This window comes from Nerophis lumbriciformis, linkage group LG17 (assembly GCF_033978685.3).
Source record: "Nerophis lumbriciformis linkage group LG17, RoL_Nlum_v2.1, whole genome shotgun sequence".
NCBI lineage: Eukaryota > Metazoa > Chordata > Actinopteri > Syngnathiformes > Syngnathidae > Nerophis > Nerophis lumbriciformis.
The window spans coordinates 2540453-2562579 of NC_084564.2; the positions used below are offsets into that span (position 1 = coordinate 2540453).

Genomic DNA, 22127 nt, shown 5'->3' on the forward strand with positions numbered 1-22127 from the left:
TTACATAATCATACGCCATTTAGAACAGTTTAAAATGCCGTGAAACCTCGTTAAATGCCTTTTCTGTCAATGCTGTGTTCGCTGTGAGCTGGTTTGTTTTCAACGAATTCAATATGGCGACCCGGTTGCAAGGGGATTGGCAGGCGGAAGTGACGTAGGTCCGCCCTCGCCCATTGCATCATTATGCCTAATTTGTAGCTATATTTGAGCTCATTTAGTTTCCTTTAAGTCCTCTTAATTCAATTTATATCTCATGACACACTATCTGTATGTAATATGGCTTTTATTTTTTTGCGGCTCCAGACAGATTTGTTTTTGTATTTTTGGTCCAATATGGCTCTTTCAACATTTTGGGTTGCCGACCCCTGAGGTAGGGAGTGTGCCATACACTCACATAGGTGTCATTTACCAGAGGTGTGGACTCGAGTCACATGACTTGGACTCGAGTCAGACTCGAGTCATGAATTTGATGACTTTAGACTCGACTTGACAAAATGTAAAAAGACTTGCAACTCGACTTCGACTTTAACATCAATGACTTGTGACTTCACTTGGACTTGAGCCTTTTGAATTGACATGACTTGACATGACTTGCTACTTTCCCCAAAACCCAAAGATGAAAAAGTTATTCGGGAGCGCTCCGTATTTTTCATTGTGTACTTGTCTATCAGCGTTGCGTGTGTCAGCTGGTGTGCTCTCAGTACAACAGCCAATCAAATTAGATCTACTTTGTTTTCATCACACAGCATTCATCCAATCAAATTGCAGGACAACCAAGGAAGAAGACATGTCCAAACCACACGCCAGTGAACAAAAAATGATACCTAAAATAATTTCGTTTGGGTATAAAAATTACGAGGTGGTCAACACAAAACGGTTTGCAGTATGCAACACATGTGGTTCGAAAATTACTGATGGAGAGGCAACAACTTCCAACTTCGTCCGGCATTTGAAGTTGCACAAAGAACGGTAAGTTTTGAATGTAAGATAACGTTTATTGGCTAAGTAACGTGACTTTTATTTGCTGTGTAGTTAAATCAGTGAGGCTGTAAACTCACTGCTAACGTTATAACGTTATTGCAAACACGGGAATCTGTTGCAGTTCACTACCTTATTCATACTTTTTGTTCAGTGATTTTTTTTTAAGCAGGGTTACGTTAGTCAATATATCACACGTAACGCTAGACGGCGGTCAGCAGCACCGCGTATTTTAGCCACCTAAAAAAAGACAAAAATAGTAAAATAAAGGTCAGTTAAAATGTATACTATATTATGAATATGTGTACCGTTTTAGCTAGCTTTCTGACATACTGTTGGTTGTTTACCTCAGTGGTCCCCAACCACCGGGCCGCGGCCCCGGTACTGGTCCGTGGATCGATTGGTATCGGGCCGCACAAGAAATCATTTTTTTCTTCTTCTCTTTTTTTAATTAAATCAACATAAAAAACACAAGATACACTTACAAGTAGTGCACCAAACCCAAAACAACTCTCTCCCCCCTTTTGTTCTGGGCATTGAACATGAAGACTCTTCCTTCACTGTTCCGAGTGGCCATGAGAGTCTTGGCAGTGCCTGCCTCCAGTGCTCCAGTGGAGCGAGTTTTCAGCCATGGTGGCATCATACTACGCCCCCCATCGTGTACAAATGACTGACAGACTCTTGGCTAATTTGGTCTTTTGCAAATGCAATGCAGCATAGGGCCCTGACATATAAAAAGTACAACTTTTTTGTTATGTTCACGTATATGTCATGTTTTTTTCAATGTTAACACTTTTGTACAAATAAGTACATTTGCACTTTATTTTTCAATGTGTTTGTTCTGTAAAGGAATGAGTTAATGTTTAAAATGTGCTAAAAAGTACTATTATAAAGTGCAATGTCAGCACAATTTTCTTTCCTGCAATTTAAAATGCACTTGTTTTAATAAATAAATACAGCGTTTGAAAAGCATACACAATCTGTGTTAATATATTAGTCTGTGGTTAAAAGGACTTGAAAGGACTCGAAACTCAAAATGCAGGACTTAGGACTTGACTTGAGACTTTCCGGTCTTGACTTTGGACTTGACTCGGGACTTGAGGGCAAAGACTTGAGACTTACTTGTGACTTGCAAAACAATGACTTGGTCCCACCTCTGTCATTTACCCATCACTAGTAGAAGCATAAAAACAGAACTTTTTTTTTTTTTTTTTCCCTCCTCATTTTATAATTCTTGCAGAGCCAAAAGACAAGAAATGGGTGGGTAAAAACTTTATTACCAAACCAGAAGGCCAAACACAGCAAAGCATCACTACATGTGACACGCCCACAATCACAGCATACTGCATGACATATGTAAATATATATTTTAGATATTAAATATGAACTCTAATAGACCTTTGTTATGTTAGCAGCAGCCTAGCTCATGCAATCATTGCACTGTAGCGCCACCTAGTGCTTAGCAAACACAGCAACGAGAAGCAAAAAAGCCCCAGTGTACCCTTTTTGACAATCATTATTATTATTATTATTTTGGACCTGAATTAGAAGGCGGCTGGCGTGTTACAGCTTCGTGGGACCTAAAATCAATAACTCAGTACTAGGATGGCGTTTAGGCACGGTTAGCGCTAATGCTAAAGTTGATGTGTGTGTGTGTGTGTGTGTGTGTTACATTCCACGTCCCGCAGACACTAAATATGATTTCATTCACCATGGAAACGACGACGTCAAACATTCATTAGGAGGTGCTGCCCCCTGGTGGGCGGCTTGCCGTTACCTAGGCAACCACCCACTGCAGGACGCTGGTGTCTTTACCGCCGGTGGAGATGAGGCGGCTGTCGTCGTGCAGGAAGGCGACGCTGGTCACGTGACTGCTGTGGCCACCGTACTCGTGACCCGGGGCCTGCGAGGGAGAGGGGGGGGTGGAGACCATCAGCTGGCTTATTAGCACGTTAGCACGTTAGCGACGACAGACACCCACCCTGGGCTGAGAGCACGGGAAGGACAACAGGTGCACTTTGCCAAAGTCATCAGCCGAGGCCAGCAGGGAGCCGTCGTGTGACCCGCACACGCCGTTGACGTCCGTGCCGTCCGCGCCGTCGGGCCAGATCCCTGACAAAAACACCCAGCGAGACTCCAAATAAAAAAATAACACTCGGAATGATAGAAGTCGTGAATTATCCAGACGTACCGAAGGTGTTGAAGCTCAACGTGCACGTGGAAGTGGCCCACTTGAGGTTGCGCACGGCGTCCATGCTGGTCACATGTTTGCCACCGGGCGCCTCCCCTGGACCAAAGAGCTGGATTACAAAACGGAGGACGTGCGGAACGGTCTGGTAACTCACAGAAAAGGATCTCGTAGTCCCCCGAGTTGGTGACCAGGGTCTTGCTGTCTGTGGACCAGTCCACATGGGTCACAAAGCTGGAGTGGCCCTGAGGAGGACCAGAGTGACCCACGTTGTCATTTGTTTATTGCATTTTTGCATATACAATTCATGTCAAATGTTCGTTTCCCCCCAAAAAGGAACCCACAAAAATTATATATAAAATTTAAAAAAATACAAAAAACATGCATGTATTTTTATAAGGCGCACTTAAATCTCTTTAATTTCTTCAAAAATGGACAGTGCGCCTTATAATCCGGTGCCCCTAATGCAGTGCTTTTCAACCACTGTACCGCGGCACACTAGTTGTCTGGTTGTCATGACTTGGTCCGGGGGGTGTGTGCTTTTCCAGGATGCAACGGGAAAGTTGGCACGGGCGAGACGGGAATTAAGGTACATGATTTATTTATTAACTATAAATACAAAAAAAAAGGATCAAACAAAAGGCGCGCACAGTGGCGGAGAATAAACTATGAACAATTAAACAAAACTTGCAAACTATGGCTTGAATAAAGAAAACTTACTTGGCATGGACAAAAAAAGGAGCAGCGTGAACATGGACATGAAACAATGGACAGAGCATAAATGTGGCGTGAGGTCGTCAGGACGAACAACAGAAAACGAATGAACTTAAATACTATGGACATGATTCGTGAAAGCAGGTGCGTGACTCAAAACGTGAAACAGGCGCGTGACGTGACAGGTGAAAACTAATGGTTGCTATGGTGACAAACAAGAGTGCACGATGAGTCCAAACGTGGAACAGGTGAAACTAATGGGGTAATCATGGAAACAAGACAAGGGAGTGAAAAGACAGAACCTAAAGAGTCCTATAACTAAACAAAAACATGACTTAACACAAAACATGATTACACAGACATGACACTGGTGTACCGTAAGAGATGATCTAATTTCACCTATTTGGGTTAAAAATATGTTTTGCAAAGCAGTAATTATAGTCTGCAAATGATGTGTTGTTGTTGAGTGTCGGTGCTGTCTAGAGCTCGGCAGAGTAACCGTGTAATACTCTTCCATATCAGTAGGTGGCAGCCGGTAGCTAATTGCTTTGTAGATGTCGGAAACAGCGGGAGGCAGGGTGCAGGTAAAAATATATCTAATGCTTAAACCAAAAATAAACAAAAGGTGAGTGCCCCTAAGAAAAGGCATTGAAGCTTAGGGAAGGCTATGCAGAACAAAACTAAAACTGAATTGGCTACAAATTAAAAAACAGAATGCTGGACGACAGCAAAGACTTACTGTGGAGCGAAGACAGCGTCCACAATGTACATCCGAACATGACAAGCAACAATCTCCCCACAAAGAAGGAAAAAAACAACTGAAATATTCTTGATGGCTAAAACAAAGTAGATACGGGAAATATCGCTCAAAAGGAAGACATGAAACTGCTACAGGAAAATACCAAAACAAGAGGAAAAAGCCACCAAAATAGGAGCGCAAGACAAGAACTAAAACACTACACACAGGAAAACAGCAAAAAAACTCCAAATAAGTCAAGTACACCTACTTTGAGACAAGAGCTATAGTGATGCATGCTCGGTTGCATGCACCTACTCAGTGGTCTAGTGGTTACCTACTCAGTGGTCTAGTGGTTAGAGTGTCCGCCCTGAGATGGGTAGGTTGTGAGTTCAAACCCCGGCCGAGTCATACCACAGACTATAAAAATGGGACCCATTGCCTCCCTGCTTGGCACTCAGCATCAAGGCTTGGAATTGGGGGTTAAATCACCAAAAATGATTCCCGGGCGCGGCCACTGCTGCTGCCCACTGCTCCCCTCACCTCCCAGGGGGTGATCAAGGGTGATGGGTCAAATGCAGAGAATAATTTCGCCACACCTAGTGTGTGTGTGACAATCATTGGTACTTTAACTTTAACTTTAGTAGGTGGCAGCCGGTAGCTAATTGCTTTGTAGATGTCGGAAACAGCGGGAGGCAGGGTGCAGGTAAAAATATATCTAATGCTTAAACCAAAAATAAACAAAAGGTGAGTGCCCCTAAGAAAAGGCATTGAAGCTTAGGGAAGGATATGCAGAACAAAACTAAAACTGAATTGGCTACAAATTAAAAAACAGAATGCTGGACGACAGCAAAGACTTACTGTGGAGCAAAGACGGCGTCGACACAGTACATCCGAACATGACATGACAAGCAACAATGTCCCCATAAAGAAGGATTAAAAACAACTGAAATATTCTTGATGTCTAAAACAAAGTAGATGCGGGAAATATCGCTCAAAAGGAAGACATGAAACTGCTACAGGAAAATACCAAAACAAGAGAAAAAGCCACCAAAATAGGAGCGCAAGACAATAACTAAAACACTACACACAGGAAAACAGCAAAAAAAATAAGTCAAGTACACCTACTTTGAGACAAGAGCTATAGTAATGCGTGCTCGGTTATGGTTTAAAGTCATATCCAACAATTTTGACTTTTTACTGTCAACTGAGTTTCTATTTTTCATTATTTCTGCTGGTGGTGTGCCTCCGCATTTTTTCAACACAAAAAAGGTTGAAAAACACTGCCCTAATGTACGTATTAATTATAAATTGTGCTTACCGACCTCGAAGCAATTTTATTTAATACATGGTGTAATGATAAGTGACCAGTAGATGGCAGTCACACATATAAGAGATACGCGTGAACTGCAGGTTGACCGACACCTGTTCAATAATTGACGCTAGCAAGTACCCGTAAGCAAGCAACACCAAAACGTTGATGTTTCATTGAGAATGTAGAACATTACACACGGCGCTCCAAAATCTGTCAAAAATGTTTTAGGACGACTTTGGTAAGCTACGATGCCGCACCGCTTGATGGATTTTCGGAGCATTACGTCTACCATAGTCAGACGTACTGTGCTTCAACATATTATTATGGTGTGTGTATAAGGACCCCAAAATGACACCTCTTAAGGGACATTATGTGGCGTTTTTTCCCCCAATATTATGCAAAACCAACTTTTCTTACCTATCGGTACCTGCTGATGTGTATTTGGGATCTGCATAAGTCCCGAAAATGTGCACGCGTTTGCCATTGTAGCCCGCGGCATAGTCAATAAGCTCTTTTTTCTCTATTTTCTTGTTGTGGGGGCATTCATCCTCCACTGTTGCCATTTCTAATACAAAGTAGCGTACAGTTCTAACTTAGATCTGTCAGTAGGTTAGCTATGGAAGCGCTAAAATATTCCACCATGAGGCCGCAAATCCAATGACACAACTACAAAGTCGATCATAGAACTGCGGCCTAGGGCGTCCTGGTGCCAAGTGCACATATGGACACCCTTATGCTTGAACATGGTGTTCGTTATGGACAATCCGTGACGGGCACAAAAGTCCAATAACAAAACACCACTTGGGTTCAGATCCGGGCGGCCATTCTTCCCAATCACGCCTCTCCAGGTTTCACTGTCGCTGCCAACATGAGCGTTGAAGTCCCCCAGTAAAACGAGGGAATCACCCGGGGGAGCACTCTCAAGTACTCCCTCGAGTGAATCCAAAAAGGGTGGGTACTCTGAGCTGCTGTTTGGCGCGTAAGCGCAAACAACAGTCAGGACCCGTACCCCCACCCGAAGGCGGAGGGAAGCTACCCTCTCGTCCACCGGGTTGAACTCCAACATGCAGGCTCTGAGCCGGGGGGCAACAAGAATTGCCACCCCAGCCCGTCGCCTCTCACTGCTGGCAACGCCAGAGTGGAAGAGAGTCCAGCCCCTCTCGAGAGAACTGGTTCCAGAGCCCTTGCTGTGCGTCGAGGTGAGTCCGACTATATCCAACCGGAACTTCTCTACCTCGCGCACTAGCTCAGGCTCCTTCCCCCCCCAGCGAGGTGACGTTCCACGTCCCAAGAGCTAGCTTCTGTAGCCGAGGATCGGACCGCCAAGTGCCCTGCCGTCGGCTGCCGCCCAGCTCACAATGCACCCGACCTCTATGGCCCCTGCTATGGGTGGTGAGCCCATTGGAGGGGGGACCCACGTTGCCTCTTCGGGCTGTGCCCGGCCGGGCCCCATGGGGACGATGGCGCTCGCCATCGTGCCCCAACTCCGGGCCTGGCTCCGGAGGGGGGCCCCGGTGACCCGCGTCCGGGCGAGGGAAATCTGAGTCTCGGTTCTTGCATTTCCATAGAAGTCTTCGAGCTGCTCTTTGTCTGATCCCTCACCTAGGACCTGTTTGTCTTGGGAGACCCTACCAGGGGGCATGGAAGCCCCCGGACAACATAGCTCCTAGGATCATTGGGACACGCAAACTCCTCTACCACGGTAAGGTGGCAGCTCAGAGAGGAGTTTAGAAATTATTCATTGTTATTATTATTTTTTTTTTTAAATGCACGGGACGAAATGAAATGCTCCCCGGGACGATGGCTTTTAACCATATATTTTCTTTTCCTTTATATGTATTTATTCATTTTACATTTTATATTAAATGTCTTGGTTTTTCCTCCCTCTGAAAATCCTATTAAATGTTTAACAAGCCATCCTATAATAATAAAACAGCTATTAATGTAACAATACAATAAAACAAATATATTTAATGATGTTTTTTTCCATTATTTTAACAATAGTATATTACTTTATATAGATTCTACAAGAAACACAAAACTTAAAAAATAAATGATTTACAATTGCACACGCAAGGTTTTGTGCAGCTTCACTCATTGTAAAAGGAAGATAATGTGCTTCGTACACCTGCAGGACCGCAAGCAAGGTCGCAGAGAAAATGCGGGCTGGAATTTGAGTGATGTGGGCATTTTCTATATGAACAAGTGGAATGGATTGGATACCGACGCACTAAAGGGGCTCTCTACCTTACGCTACGAAGTGAGGGGAAACTGAGTGAATAATAACAGGTTAAAAAACACCAAATTATTTAGGGGGGATTAAGAATATTTTAGGGGGGCTTGAGCCCCCCTAAAATAGGCCTAACAACGCCAATGAGTTTAAGTACCAATGATTGTCACACACACACTAGGTGTGGTGAAATTTGTCCTCTGCATTTGACCCATCCCCTTGATCACCCCCTGGGATGTGAGGGGAGCAGTGGGCAGCAGCGGCGCCGCGCCCGGGAATAATTTTTGGTGATTTAACCCCCAATTCCAAGCCTTGATGCTAAGTGCCAAGCAGGGAAGAATGCTGGTATGAGCTTTTAAACATAACCCGTTAACTGCTGCCAATCAAATGGTGAATAAGATACTCTTTAGGGTTCATATGTTTGTAAATCTGACTGTGATGAAGTCAGTGCCTCACCAGCCATCAACCTCACCGCACGTCACTGCAGCAGCCATACACCACTAAACATCGTAACGTCACCGCTCCTGAACTAAAGCATTTTGACACCACATCGCCCCCCAGTGGCCGGGCCATGAAACAGCAGCATGAAAAGAAAACACTCACGGTGCATTTCCCCACGCGGCTGTACTTGCGTCCGTTCTCCGTCACGGCGTAGATGTAAACAAAGTTGTCGTGCGACGCCACCGCCAGGAAGTTGCCATCTGTTGGTGGATCGCAGTTAGCGTCCCCGCTTGGCGTAAGATGCTAAAGTGAAGGGTTTGAAGTCGCACCTGGAGAGTACTTCACGTTGGAGATGATCTCGTTACCGTCCGTGTGCGCAGAGACAAGATCCCGGGTGTCCGTGTCCAGCACCAACCACCTGCAACACCACAGGAAGTGCATGAGTCCAAACACAACGTAATGATCCGACATGTGACGGCAGTAGGGATGGGTACCGTTCACATTTTGAACCGATTATGGTACCACTTTTATGTGTGTTAATAAATACCTTCTTTTCTTATTATAAATGAGACTCACTTGCAATGCAGTTGCAATTCCAAGACACTAGATGGCAGTACTGTATAGGCTATACAGGTAAAAGCCAGTAAATTAGAATATTTTGAAAAACTAGATTTATTTCAGTAATTGCATTCAAAAGGTGTAACTTGTACATTATATTTATTCATTGCACACAGACTGATGCATTCAAATGTTTATTTCATTTAATTTTGATGATTTGAAGTGGCAACAAATGAAAATCCAAAATTCCGTGTGTCACAAAATTAGAATATTACTTAAGGCTAATACAAAAAAGGGATTTTTAGAAATGTTGGCCAACTGAAAAGTATGAAAATGAAAAATATGAGCATGTACAATACTCAATACTTGGTTGGAGCTCCTTTTGCCTCAATTACTGCGTTAATGCGGCGTGGCATGGAGTCGATGAGCTTCTGGCACTGCTCAGGTGTTATGAGAGCCCAGGTTGCTCTGATAGTGGCCTTCAACTCTTCTGCGTTTTTGGGTCTGGCATTCTGCATCTTCCTTTTCACAATACCCCACAGATTTTCTATGGGGCTAAGGTCAGGGGAGTTGGCGGGCCAATTTAGAACAGAAATACCATGGTCCGTAAACCAGGCACGGGTAGATTTTGCGCTGTGTGCAGGCGCCAAGTCCTGTTGGAACTTGAAATCTCCATCTCCATAGAGCAGGTCAGCAGCAGGAAGCATGAAGTGCTCTAAAACTTGCTGGTAGACGGCTGCGTTGACCCTGGATCTCAGGAAACAGAGTGGACCGACACCAGCAGATGACATGGCACCCCAAACCATCACTGATGGTGGAAACTTTACACTAGACTTCAGGCAACGTGGATCCTGTGCCTCTCCTGTCTTCCTCCAGACTCTGGGACCTCGATTTCCAAAGGAAATGCAAAATTTGCATGGTTGGGTGATGGTTTGGGGTGCCATGTCATCTGCTGGTGTCGGTCCACTCTGTTTCCTGAGATCCAGGGTCAACGCAGCCGTCTACCAGCAAGTTTTAGAGCACTTCATGCTTCCTGCTGCTGACCTGCTCTATGGAGATGGAGATTTCAAGTTCCAACAGGACTTGGCGCCTGCACACAGCGCAAAATCTACCCGTGCATGGTTTACGGACCATGGTATTTCTGTTCTAAATTGGCCCGCCAACTCCCCTGACCTTAGCCCCATAGAAAATCTGTGGGGTATTGTGAAAAGGAAGATGCAGAATGCCAGACCCAAAAACGCAGAAGAGTTGAAGGCCACTATCAGAGCAACCTGGGCTCTCATAACACCTGAGCAGTGCCAGAAACTCATCGACTCCATGCCACGCCGCATTAACGCAGTAATTGAGGCAAAAGGAGCTCCAACCAAGTATTGAGTATTGTACATGCTCATATTTTTCTTTTTCATACTTTTCAGTTGGCCAACATTTCTAAAAATCCCTTTTTTGTATTAGCCTTAAGTAATATTCTAATTTTGTGACACACGGAATTTTGGATTTTCATTTGTTGCCACTTCAAATCATCAAAATTAAATGAAATAAACATTTGAATGCATCAGTCTGTGTGCAATGAATAAATATAATGTACAAGTTACACCTTTTGAATGCAATTACTGAAATAAATCTAGTTTTTCAAAATATTCTAATTTACTGGCTTTTACCTGTACTTTACGTGAATCGATACCGGAATTTGGTTGGTGACTAATCCAGTACCCAGCCCTAGACGGCAGTGAGACGGACCTTCCTGACATGGTCCCGACCGCCAAAACCGTCCCGCTTGGATGGAACCCCGCAGACCTCGCAGGATCCTGCAGCATTTAGGAGACAATCAGGGGACATTCACAGCGTTCACGTTCCTTCCGTCGTCTTCCTCACCTCGATGGTCTTTGTCCAAAGGGGCTGATGGGAGTTGGTGTCCCACAGGTGGACCTGCTTGTCCTGGGAGCAGGTGACAAACTGCTCCATGGAGGGATGGACGTCCAGACCCCACAGCTCCTCTGTGTGACCCTGGGACGCAACATAGACCGCGGTTACTCACGGAGACAAAACTAAATGATTGTGTCGTGGTGCACCTGTACGATGGCCGTCATCGTGTCAGGGAAGGCGGCGCTAAGGATGGCGTTCTTGGTGGTTCCGATGAAGAGCTCGCCCGCTTTGCCTTCTGCCAGAGCCCGCACTGGACCGAAGGCCTCGCCAACCTTGACGCACGCACATACCGATTCTGTTCTTCGCTACACAAAAAGGACACCAAAAAGAGGGCGGAGCCTGACCTCCATCTCTGCTTGCTTCCTGTAGTCGCGGTCCCACAGCACCACCTTGCGGTCCTTGCCGCCTCCCGACACCACGGTCCCGTCTTTCAGGACGCAAACGGAGAAGATGCCGCCCTCGTGTGCCCCCGACACCGCCTGACTGATACGGTTACCACCTATTCATTGGTTCAGACGCGCCCCGGTCAGAACCGCCCCCCCTGCTGGGCGCTTTCATACGACGACATGGAGCGTATGAAATGAAAATGTAGGACGTTCACCTTTGGCCCAGACGTAGATGTTTCCACTGGAGTCCCCGGTGATGGCGTCTCCGTTCTCAGCAAACGCCACGCACAACACGTACTTGGGCTTCTCGTGTTTCTTTGCAGCAAACAAGACAAAACAAGTTAGAGTTTTCATCCTGAGAAGGGATAAGAGGCACTGAATAAGCCATCAAAATAACATTTGGAGTTCCTCAAAGCTCCATCTTAAGTCAAGTTCTATTGTCTGGTTTTTAGCTTTTTTCTTTTCTCTCTGTACTTTTGCTTTTACCTTTCACTTAAAAACTGTTCTGACTACAACCTCACATGTGTGACTGCACAATTATTTGGACATAGTGTATCTCCAAGTGCCACCATAATGACCAGCATTAAAATACCGAAGCAAAGGAGCATACTTGCCAACCTTGGGACCTCCGATTTCGGGAGGTGGGGGCGTGGGGCGGGGCGTGGTTAAGAGGGGAGGAGTATATTGACAGCTAGAATTCACCAAGTCAAGTATTTCATACCTACATACATACATACATACATATATATATATATATATATATATATATATTAGAGATGTGCGGATAGGCAAATATTTCATCCGCAACCGCATCAGAAAGTCGTCAACCATCCGCCATCCACCCGATGTAACGTTTGATCAGAACTGCACCCGCCCGCCATCCGCCCGCACCCGCCCGTTATATCTAATATAGACGATGCAAGGCATTAGTGAGGCATACCTGCCAACTACTCCTGTTTTCCCGTAATTCGTACGGTTTTCATCAACCTATTCCAGGTTACGGTTGCAGTGATAAAAAATATGGTTTTTCATTAATTAAAAAAAAAAAAAGGGTGAAAACTACGCGAATTGCACCTTGTGCAGACAAGATTTTTCGATCGGACACGGAGGAATTAGCGATGTAAAAGACCACTTTGGGACAAAAAAACACAAGTCTAATGCCGTTGCTAGCGATACAAGTGGAAAACTTTCAACGTTTTTCGTCGCCCAAACAGATTCTTTGGATGTGATAAATGCCGAAGTTTTATTTACGGAGGCAATAATTGAGCATGGACTTCCAATCGCACTGGCTGATCACATGGGACAGTTAAATGTTTGTAATGCAACCTTTAAAAATCATTACGCGGTGATCGCGGTCCCAAAAATAAACTTTTCTTGCATGATAATGTCCAGAAAAATTCGCTTTATATTACTATAGAGTCCTTTTAACGAATGAGTTTGATGGTTTATCACAAACCTTAAATGAAAGAAGTCCTTTGTTCTCCTGCACCGCATGCGCTTTGGCCTTGCTTCGTGTTTGGTGCGCAATCCTGTCGGCTGTATTTCACAGCACGACATACTGTTAAAAGTGTTTATACTATTTATGCTTTCAAGTCCAAGTTGAAGAAATCTTGTTAAATGTTGACAGCATAACTACCAAAATACAGAAGTATGTCCTTAATATTTTTGCAGTGCTATTTCTGTTGAAAAGTTCAAATGATTACATTAGAGATGTGATGTGCCACTTTTCAAGTGTCTGATGGCTTCAATTAATTTTCATTCATTTTTCATATTTTGAATTCTTTTGAAAGGCTTACAAAAAAACTACATTTGAATTGTAATTCCATGCTATTGACAGGACTATTAATTTTAATGAAGTTAGCTTACCATGTTTACAGTATGATAATTGTGATAGAAATGTGAATTTTAGGCACAGAATATTTTTTACAATTGAACAAGGCAGTAGATTATACAAGCTTGGACAGAAAGTTAATAATGACACCAATTTTTTTTATTTATGGAATTGTTTAGTACTGTTTTACCATTTGTTTACTGTAAAAAGTGTTTATACTTTCAATTAACAAATTGAAGTCTTGTGAAAGGTTGACAGGATAACTGGCATTAACTGTCAAAATAATTTCAAACTATTGAAGTTAGCTTACAGAATAAACATGCCAATCAACCCATATGATTTTTGCTGTAATATTTTTGTTTTGAAAAGTCACTGTGACTGATAGAAAAGTGATGGTTTTAGCAACATTTTAACCTGTCTGAATGCTAATAATCATTTTGCGTCGGGGGGCGAAGCCCTGAACCCTCCACCAGGACTTTGTCCTGGACCTACCGGGGCCTGCGGCCCTTGGACCCTGGCTACTAGGTTTTTCTGATTTCAAAAGTTGGCAGGTATGGTGAGGTTATAAAGCTTTTGCCTGTTAAAGAAAGGAGACTGATCCAATGCAGCACAGACATTCGCGTGCCACGCTGTCACGACCCAGACGCACACCAGTGCGCAATCATATGGGAGCCGCGCTGAGCGCACCTCCAAGCGCGTCTCGCTGCCGGCGACGGCCGGGTATGGGCCCGACGCTCCAGCGCCATCCATTTTCAGGGCTAGTTGATTCGGCAGGTGGGTTGTTACACACTCCTTAGCGGGTTCCGACGTCCATGGCCACCGTCCTGCTGTCTATATCAACCAGGGTGAGCCCCACCCCTTTCGTGAGCGCACTGCGCGCGGAGTGACCCCTGTTACGCGCCCCCGGCAACAGGGGTGGCGGGCAGGTAAGCTGCGCGGGCGGAGCGCGCGGAGTGACCCCTGTTACGAGCCCCCGGCCACGGGGGTTTCGGGCAGGTAAGCTGCTTACCTGCTGCGCGTGACGCCGGCCGCGGCGAAGGCGGACGAGGCGGGGTGTCGGTGCGGTGGGCGCGGTGGTGACCCTGGACGTGCGTTGGGCCCTTCTCGCGGATCGCCTCAGCTACGGCTCCCGGTGGGGCCCTCTCGGGGGAAGGGACCTCGGTCCCGGACCCCGGCGAGGCGTCCCTTCTCCGCTCCGTAAAAGTGTCCATCTCTTTTTCTTTTTTTTCTTCTGTTGTGGCATATGCTGCAGGTGCCTGCTCGTTTTTCGTATGTGAGTAACAACATTTAACTATGTATATATATTTACCAATTGGTTTAACTGCCACCCGCCTGAATCTATTTAAAATCTAATTTTTTTTTATTTCAACCGCCCCACCCGACCCGACCCGCGGATAAAATCTAATTTTTTTAAATTTCATCCGCCCGATCATCGGATAATCCGCGGACTCCGCGGTTGTGCCCGCAAACCGCGCATCTCTAATATATATATATATATATATAGATATCTACATTCTGAAAATATGCAAACAAAACTGTGTTTAGATAATTGATACTTCAAACTTTCATAAATAAATATTAAGGAATATAACATAACTTGGCTTCTGAGAGCTTCAAAATGTAATGAATAAAATGCTAAAGTTGTTGATAAACAAGCAATTATTTTAATAATTAAATATGGTCATTTTAAATGAATTATTATGATCATTTAAAATCAATTATTTCAAATATGTTTATTTTAATGTATAATTCTATGGCTGGATGTAATAAGGAGTCACGAAAAAATACAAATAAAAATACAATTAATTTTGATATTTTTAGCAAAATATAGTAAATTTTTTTTTTTTTTTTTTAAATTAATAAATATATGTATTTTTAGGTAAGATAAACATAATAATACAATTTATCTCTAGTCTGGATGATTTAGTTCTTGTCACCCTGTTGTCCTCCCGTCATGAAAAAAGGCTGTCCTCACTCAGGTCCGGCTAAAAACCGGGAGATTTTCGGGAGAATATTTGTCCCGGGAGGTTTTCGGGAGAGGCGCTGAATTTCGGGAGTCTCCCGGGAAAATTCGGGAGGGTTGACAAGTATGCAAAGGAGGCCCAAGCATTCATTAAAAACAAGGCAGTGGTTTTATTTAACAAGTATATTGAAAATTTTTTGGCCACTGAAACATTACACACAGTTTGAACAGTAACACTGTGTTTGAATATTTAATTATTGATTATTTGGCATGTCACTAGATGCAGCCCATGTACCACTAGTGGCATGCGTACCACAGTTTTAATACAATGAACCTAACCGTAAAAAATAAAAGATGAGTAATGAATTTGTCGTATAAGTTGGAATGCAAATATAAAATGTATAGTTCAAATACTCAGTTAAATGTAAACCTTTTTCACTTCTGATATGATACAGATATTGGAGCCTTGAGTTTTGGCTGATATTAATCCGATACGATATCAGCAGGAATCATACATGCTTTTATTATTTTGTAGTGTGGAATGTTAGAAAAGGTTTGATGAAGTGAAATGAGTCAAACAGAGAACAATATGTTTTTAAGTTGAAGTGGTAATTGTTTTTGGGGACACCTAGTGGCCACAGTAATTCAAGACGCTGTAAGTTAAATGATGCGGACACGTTTGTTACTGGATACTTTCTAATACGCTACTGCCTTGGAGACTTTGTATGTGTAAGTGTTATGCAAATATTAGTTGATACTTGTTTTATGTTGACAAATGTGCTGCAATATCCTTCAATTATTTTATCTCGTTTATTTTGTAGGTTCAAATGTTTTATGTATTGCGAGTTAATGTTGCTGATCAATTTGAATTTACTTTTTATTAATTTGCCTAGTGGTTAGAGTGTCCGCCCTGAGATGGGTAGGTTGCAGTGACGTGCAGTCACTAGAGGCAGGTGAGGCAGGGGCCTCACCTGCCATCATGGAAAGAAAAAAAATGTAAAAAGAAAAAAAAAAATTAAATTGTTATATGTATCCAGTGATTATACTATAAAGTTATTTTCCATTTAACTTCACCAGTTTTAGATTATTTTTATTCAAAATCGCTGAATTTTCACATTTGCCGTTCAAATACTGAGAAGAGACGGTGCGGTGATCAGCAGCCAGTTGAGGCACGTCACTCAGTGCCTCAACATGGATTGCGCAATGACTCGGCTAACTGCTGGCCTGCTGTGCAGTGAGACCGTATTGCTATATGAATTATATTATACATTTCCATAGTTTAGTTAGCTGAGGTATATAATGTACAGTTTATTTTGTCAACAACTGTATGTGTGTAACGTATTTCTTGTGCTGAGCGATCATAAAACGGCTGCAAAAGACGCACTGGCTGAGGCTCGCCTCCTGCACCCCCGCCGTAGAATTGTTATATCAACTAAAGCCCACACTTAAACTTTCCACGTGCAAGATTGAATCTATTTAAAAAATTATTTCATAAGAAGCCAAAAAGTGCAAAAACAATAATGTTGGTGTTGGAGGAGTTGTGAATGACTGCAGGGACACAACATTAGGTACACCTGCAGACTGCAGGTGTACCTAATTCACAACTCCTCCAACACGAACATGATTGTTTTTGCACTTTTTGGCTTCTTATTAAATAACTTTTGTAACCTATTTTCATGGGCTTTCCTCTTTGTGATGTTAAGTTCCTGTTATGCGCTGTTATACAGTATATGCCTTGAGCTCTTATTTTGAAGGCGCTAAGAGCGGAAGTGACGTCACGTTGCGGAGGTTTTTGAAAGAAGGTAAATAAAGTGGTCCTCGTGTAAACTGGAGCCTCCGTGTTTGTTATTTTGTAGTTTCATACAGTATAGGCCACATTTATAAACCCTCGGTTACACTTTTTTAAATAGATTCAATCTTGCACGTGGAAAGTTGAAGTGAGGGCTTTAGTTGCGGCGCATGGACTTCATTTATAAGTAAAGGTAAGACCATAATAACGTTTTTTTTATTAAATGTGCTTTTTTGTGTGCTACAGTTCGTATGTGTAAAGTTAAAGTTAAGTTAAAGTAGCAATGATTGTCACACACACACTAGGTGCAATGAAATTTGTCCTCTGCATTTGACCCATCCCCTTGATCACCCCCTGGGAGGTGAGGGGAGCAGTGGGCAGCAGCGGCGCCGCGCCTGGGAATCATTTTTGGTGATTTAACCCCCAATTCCAAGCCTTGATTTGTCGTAAGTTGATCTATATTTCTTTCTTTTTTCGTTTTCTTTACTGTTAATAAGAATTTTATAGAAAATTACATTTGAGGCGGGCAGTGACTATAAATAGTATAATTTTTGTATGAGAGAAGTGTCCAAACTACAACCCATCATCGTCTAATTTAAAGGTTACGTACGGAAACTTGCCCGCAGGTAGATTACATTTATTTAAACAACCTTCTCTAGTCATAGTTGCAAAAAATAAAAAATAATCCAACCAACACAAAATGTCAACACACATGGTCACACGTAACACAACCTGCTCACTGAACTTTGTGGAAATTATAAAAATGTCCATGCACCATAAAAAAAATTAAAAATCACAACCATTACAAAGCATGATGGGAAAAAACAAAACACTCTCCACACATTCATTTTTGGCGCATTTTAGCTGCTTGATATTTCTAATTGATTACAACATTTTAAGAAAGTTTTTGTAATATTAAATCATAAAATTATAGAGAAAACAATCTGAAGTTGTCTTTATTTTTAAGTTATGGTAGATTTTTCTCCATGTGGCCCTTGATCTAAAATGAGTTTGACACCCCTTGCCCTAGCCTAATATGTTTGTTTTGTTTTTTTAATTATTTTTGTATTTATTTTCTTAAAAAACATTATTTTGGGAGAATTCCTCTAATTTATTTTTAATATACATATATTATAATTTTGACATTATTTTTTTAATTATTCAAATATTAGTATCTTTTTTGTTATTTGTAATTTTTAAATTATTTTTAAAAATATACTTTTATTTTTTTTAATACATTTTCTTAAAATTGTTTTTTAATGTTTACCTTTTGTAAATGACTTGACTAAAATAGAAAAAATGCCATATGTCATTTCATCCCATTCATGTATTTTTGCTTCTATCAAGCTCCTAACTAACTCAAGTATTTTAACCTTAAAAGTAAGGTTTGGGATAAAAAGCCACATAAATGTGTAAAAACTACAATATATCTGAAAGATTGAAATGATTATATTTCATTGTAAAGTCTAATTTTAGCACAAATCTAAGAACAAAATAAGTCAGTTTTCCAGGAAGGTTGGACTTGACCTTGTCTGTTGAAAGTTTTTGTAATATTAAATCATAAAATTATAGAGAAAACAATCTGAAGTTGTCTTTATTTTTAAATTATGGTAGATTTTTCTCCATGTGGCCCTTGATCTAAAATGAGTTTGCCACCCCTGCCCTAGCCTAATATGTTTGTTTTTTGTTTTTTTTTTATTATTTTTGTATTTATTTTCTTAAAAAACATTATTTTGGGAGGATTCCTCTAAATTATTTTTTAATATACATATATTATAATTTTGACATTATTTTTTTAATTATTCAAATATTAGTATTTTACAAGTATTTTTTTTGTTATTTGTAATTTTAAAATTATTTTAAAAATATACTTTTTTTTCTTTTTTTTATACATTTTCTTAAAATTGTTTTTTAATGTTTACCTTTTGTAAATGACTTGACTAAAATAGAAAAAATGCCATATGTCATTTCATCCCATTCATGTATTTTTGCTTCTATCAAGCCGGGGCACTCCTAACTAACTCAAGTATTTTAACCTTAAAAGTAAGGTTTGGGATAAAAAAGTCACATAAATGTGTAAAAACTACAATATATCTGAAAGATTGAAATGATTATATTTCATTGTAAAGTCTAATTTTAGCACAAATCAAAGAACAAAATAAGTCAGTTTTCCAGGAAGGTTGGACTTGACCTTGTCTGTTGAAAGTTTTTGTAATATTAAATCATAAAATGATACAGTATATAACTAATCATAGATATACACATAGTACATACATATACAGTATGTATACACATATAGGCATACATATATATATGATGTTTAAATGTTATATATGTACTGTATATATGGTATATATGTACAGTGTGTATATATATATATATATATATATATATGATGTTTAAATTATATATATATATATATATATATCAGTCACGATTGAAGCCAACAAGCAAACCGTCAACTTCCTCGACGTCACTTTCAACCTGAGAAATAACAGCTACCAACCATTCACGAAACCCAACACAACACTCCAATACGTGCACCATGACAGCAACCACCCACCCACCACCACGAAAAGAATACCTACCGGAATTAATAAAAGGCTATCGATGCTGTCATCTAGCAAAGCTGAATTTGACCAAGCAACCCCCCCGTACCAAAAAGCCCTTGATGAAAGCGGATACAATTTCACCCTCACCTATGAACCCACGCCAGGAAACCAACCAAAAAAGAACAGAAAACGAAACAACATCATCTGGTACAACCCCCCATACAACAAAAACGTCTCAACTAACATTGGCCACAAATTCCTCACTCTGATTGACAAACACTTTCCCAAAGGCAACAGCCTAAGAAAAGTATTCAACAAGAACAACATTAAATTGAGCTACAGCTGCATGAACAATATACGACAAATTATCTCAAACCACAACAAAACAATTGCAAATGAGCCGTCGGCCCCCGGACAGAGCGACCCCAAAACCAACAAAGGCTGCAACTGCCGCAAGAAACCTGATTGCCCTCTCAACGGGGGGTGCTTACAAACATCAGTTGTCTACCAATCTAAGGTAACACGCAAGGACATTAACACATCCGACACCTATGTAGGATTAACCGAGGGAGAGTTCAAAACCAGATGGAACAATCACAAGGCTTCTTTCAGGAACCAAAACCTGCGGAATACCACAGAACTCAGCAAACACATTTGGGACCTCAAAGACAATAATGTTGAATATTCAATAACATGGCAAATTCTTGCATCCAGCACACCTTACAATAGTGGTAATAAAAGATGCAACCTATGCTTGAAAGAGAAACTGTTTATTATTTACCGTCCAGACCTGTCATCCCTCAACAAGCGCAGCGAAATTGTAACAACATGCCGCCATAGACGGAAACACCTCCTAGGTAACACATGAGCCAATCACCACGCCCCTACGCCAGCCTGTACCCACCCACTCTGTGCCCTATATAAACCATGGTATGCGAATGCTCCCATTAATATCTCCTGACGATTGAGGGTACCCCCTCATGAAACAGGCCTGTAGAGATGAAGTAGTCTTGTGATTTTTTTTTTTCCCCACACATACATACATATATATATATATATATATAATTATGTGTGTGTAGAGAAAATAATTGAGAAGCACTGAATTAAGGACATTTTTTACGTATGTCTAGCTTGTGTGCTACCATATGCTTAGCTGTTGTGTAGCTGCTCGCTACCAGTAGCCTATAGCCTGCCGTGTTTACCTCAAAGAGTCCTTGTCTTTTGCTCAGCGTGCTTCCCTCCGTGGTCCAGAAGTTAATGTGGGACTTCCCACAGGTCACAATCAGGTTGGCGTCCAGTGGGTGGAAGACGGCCCCCAGCACCGAGTCATTGGAGCACTGCAAAGCAAGGGGAGGGCAGCGTCTAACGTTCTGGGGCGGTACAACAGGGGTCAAAGGTCATGTCACCTTGACGTCTGCCACTTGCTTCTCCTTCTGCCAGTTCCAGACGGACAGGATGTGGTCGTTGGCGTCGTCCACGGCGCAGAGGAAGCTGCCGCCGTTCTGCGAAGGACGCCAGGACTTTAGAAGGCCCGAGAGGACGGCGGCTGGCCACGAGGCACAGGTAGGGGGGCGCCACTTACCGACTTGGAGAAAGACACGCAGGCGACGGCTCGGTCGAACACGCCCATCCCAAGCACGTGGAGTGTGTTGAGGCTCACCGAGTCCCAGACACGAACGTGAGGAGCAAGCAGCTAGAGGTCCAAAAAAACTCAAGTCATTCGTAGAAACTCAACAGTGCGACGGTTTATCCAACAATTCAAACTTCTAGTGTGAAAACAACTCTGTGTGTTGGTCACACTTGTACCACGTTCCTAGGATGACTCATTTGAGCAACAGGACTGAAAGTAACAGGAGTGAGCCTTTAGCTTAGCATGAGCAAATACATGAAATATGCTGACACGAAGCACATTACAGTCATTCAACAGCATTTTGAACATAAACACTCAGGTAACAGGACTGTGCTGAGATTTGAAATGTGAGGACATTTACAGAAAAATTAATGAGTGAGTGAAAAACTCAAAGGACACGACGAAAGTGTGAATTTTAACTAAGGGTGTCCCCATACAGATGACATGGGGTGCCATGTCATCTGCTGGTGTCGGTCCACTCTGTTTCCTGAGATCCAGGGTCAACGCAGCCGTCTACCAGCAAATTTTAGAGCACTTCATGCTTCCTGCTGCTGACCTGCTTTATGGAGATGGAGATTTCAATTTCCAACAGGACTTGGCGCCTGCACACAGCGCAAAATCTACCCGTGCCTGGTTTACGGACCATGGTATTTCTGTTCTAAATTGGCCCGCCAACTCCCCTGACCTTAGCCCCATAGAAAATCTGTGGGGTATTGTGAAAAGGAAGATGCAGAATGCCAGACCCAAAAACGCAGAAGAGTTGAAGGCCACTATCAGAGCAACCTGGGCTCTCATAACACCTGAGCAGTGCCAGAAACTCATCGACTCCATGCCACGCCGCATTAACGCAGTAATTGAGGCAAAAGGAGCTCCAACCAAGTATTGAGTATTGT

General features: G+C 42.3%; 1 protein-coding gene across 2 annotated transcripts in view; it reads right to left on the reverse strand.

Annotated features, from left to right (window-relative positions):
- Positions 1–2235: 2235 nt before the first annotated feature.
- Positions 2236–22127, reverse strand: part of eml2 (EMAP like 2) — a 72652-nt gene continuing 52760 nt past the window's right edge. For both annotated transcript variants that reach the window (XM_061972198.1, XM_061972199.1), the window contains 14 exons: positions 21187–21297; positions 21011–21106; positions 20807–20941; positions 11685–11784; positions 11428–11582; positions 11230–11355; positions 11033–11164; positions 10898–10965; positions 8932–9020; positions 8765–8862; positions 3324–3411; positions 3170–3265; positions 2960–3090; positions 2236–2881 (listed from right to left, as the gene is read on the reverse strand). In XM_061972198.1, the coding sequence (XP_061828182.1) occupies positions 2756–2881; positions 2960–3090; positions 3170–3265; positions 3324–3411; positions 8765–8862; positions 8932–9020; positions 10898–10965; positions 11033–11164; positions 11230–11355; positions 11428–11582; positions 11685–11784; positions 20807–20941; positions 21011–21106; positions 21187–21297 (1551 nt within the window). In that variant the 3' untranslated portion in view covers positions 2236–2755. The remainder of the gene's footprint in view (positions 2882–2959; positions 3091–3169; positions 3266–3323; positions 3412–8764; positions 8863–8931; positions 9021–10897; positions 10966–11032; positions 11165–11229; positions 11356–11427; positions 11583–11684; positions 11785–20806; positions 20942–21010; positions 21107–21186; positions 21298–22127) is intronic.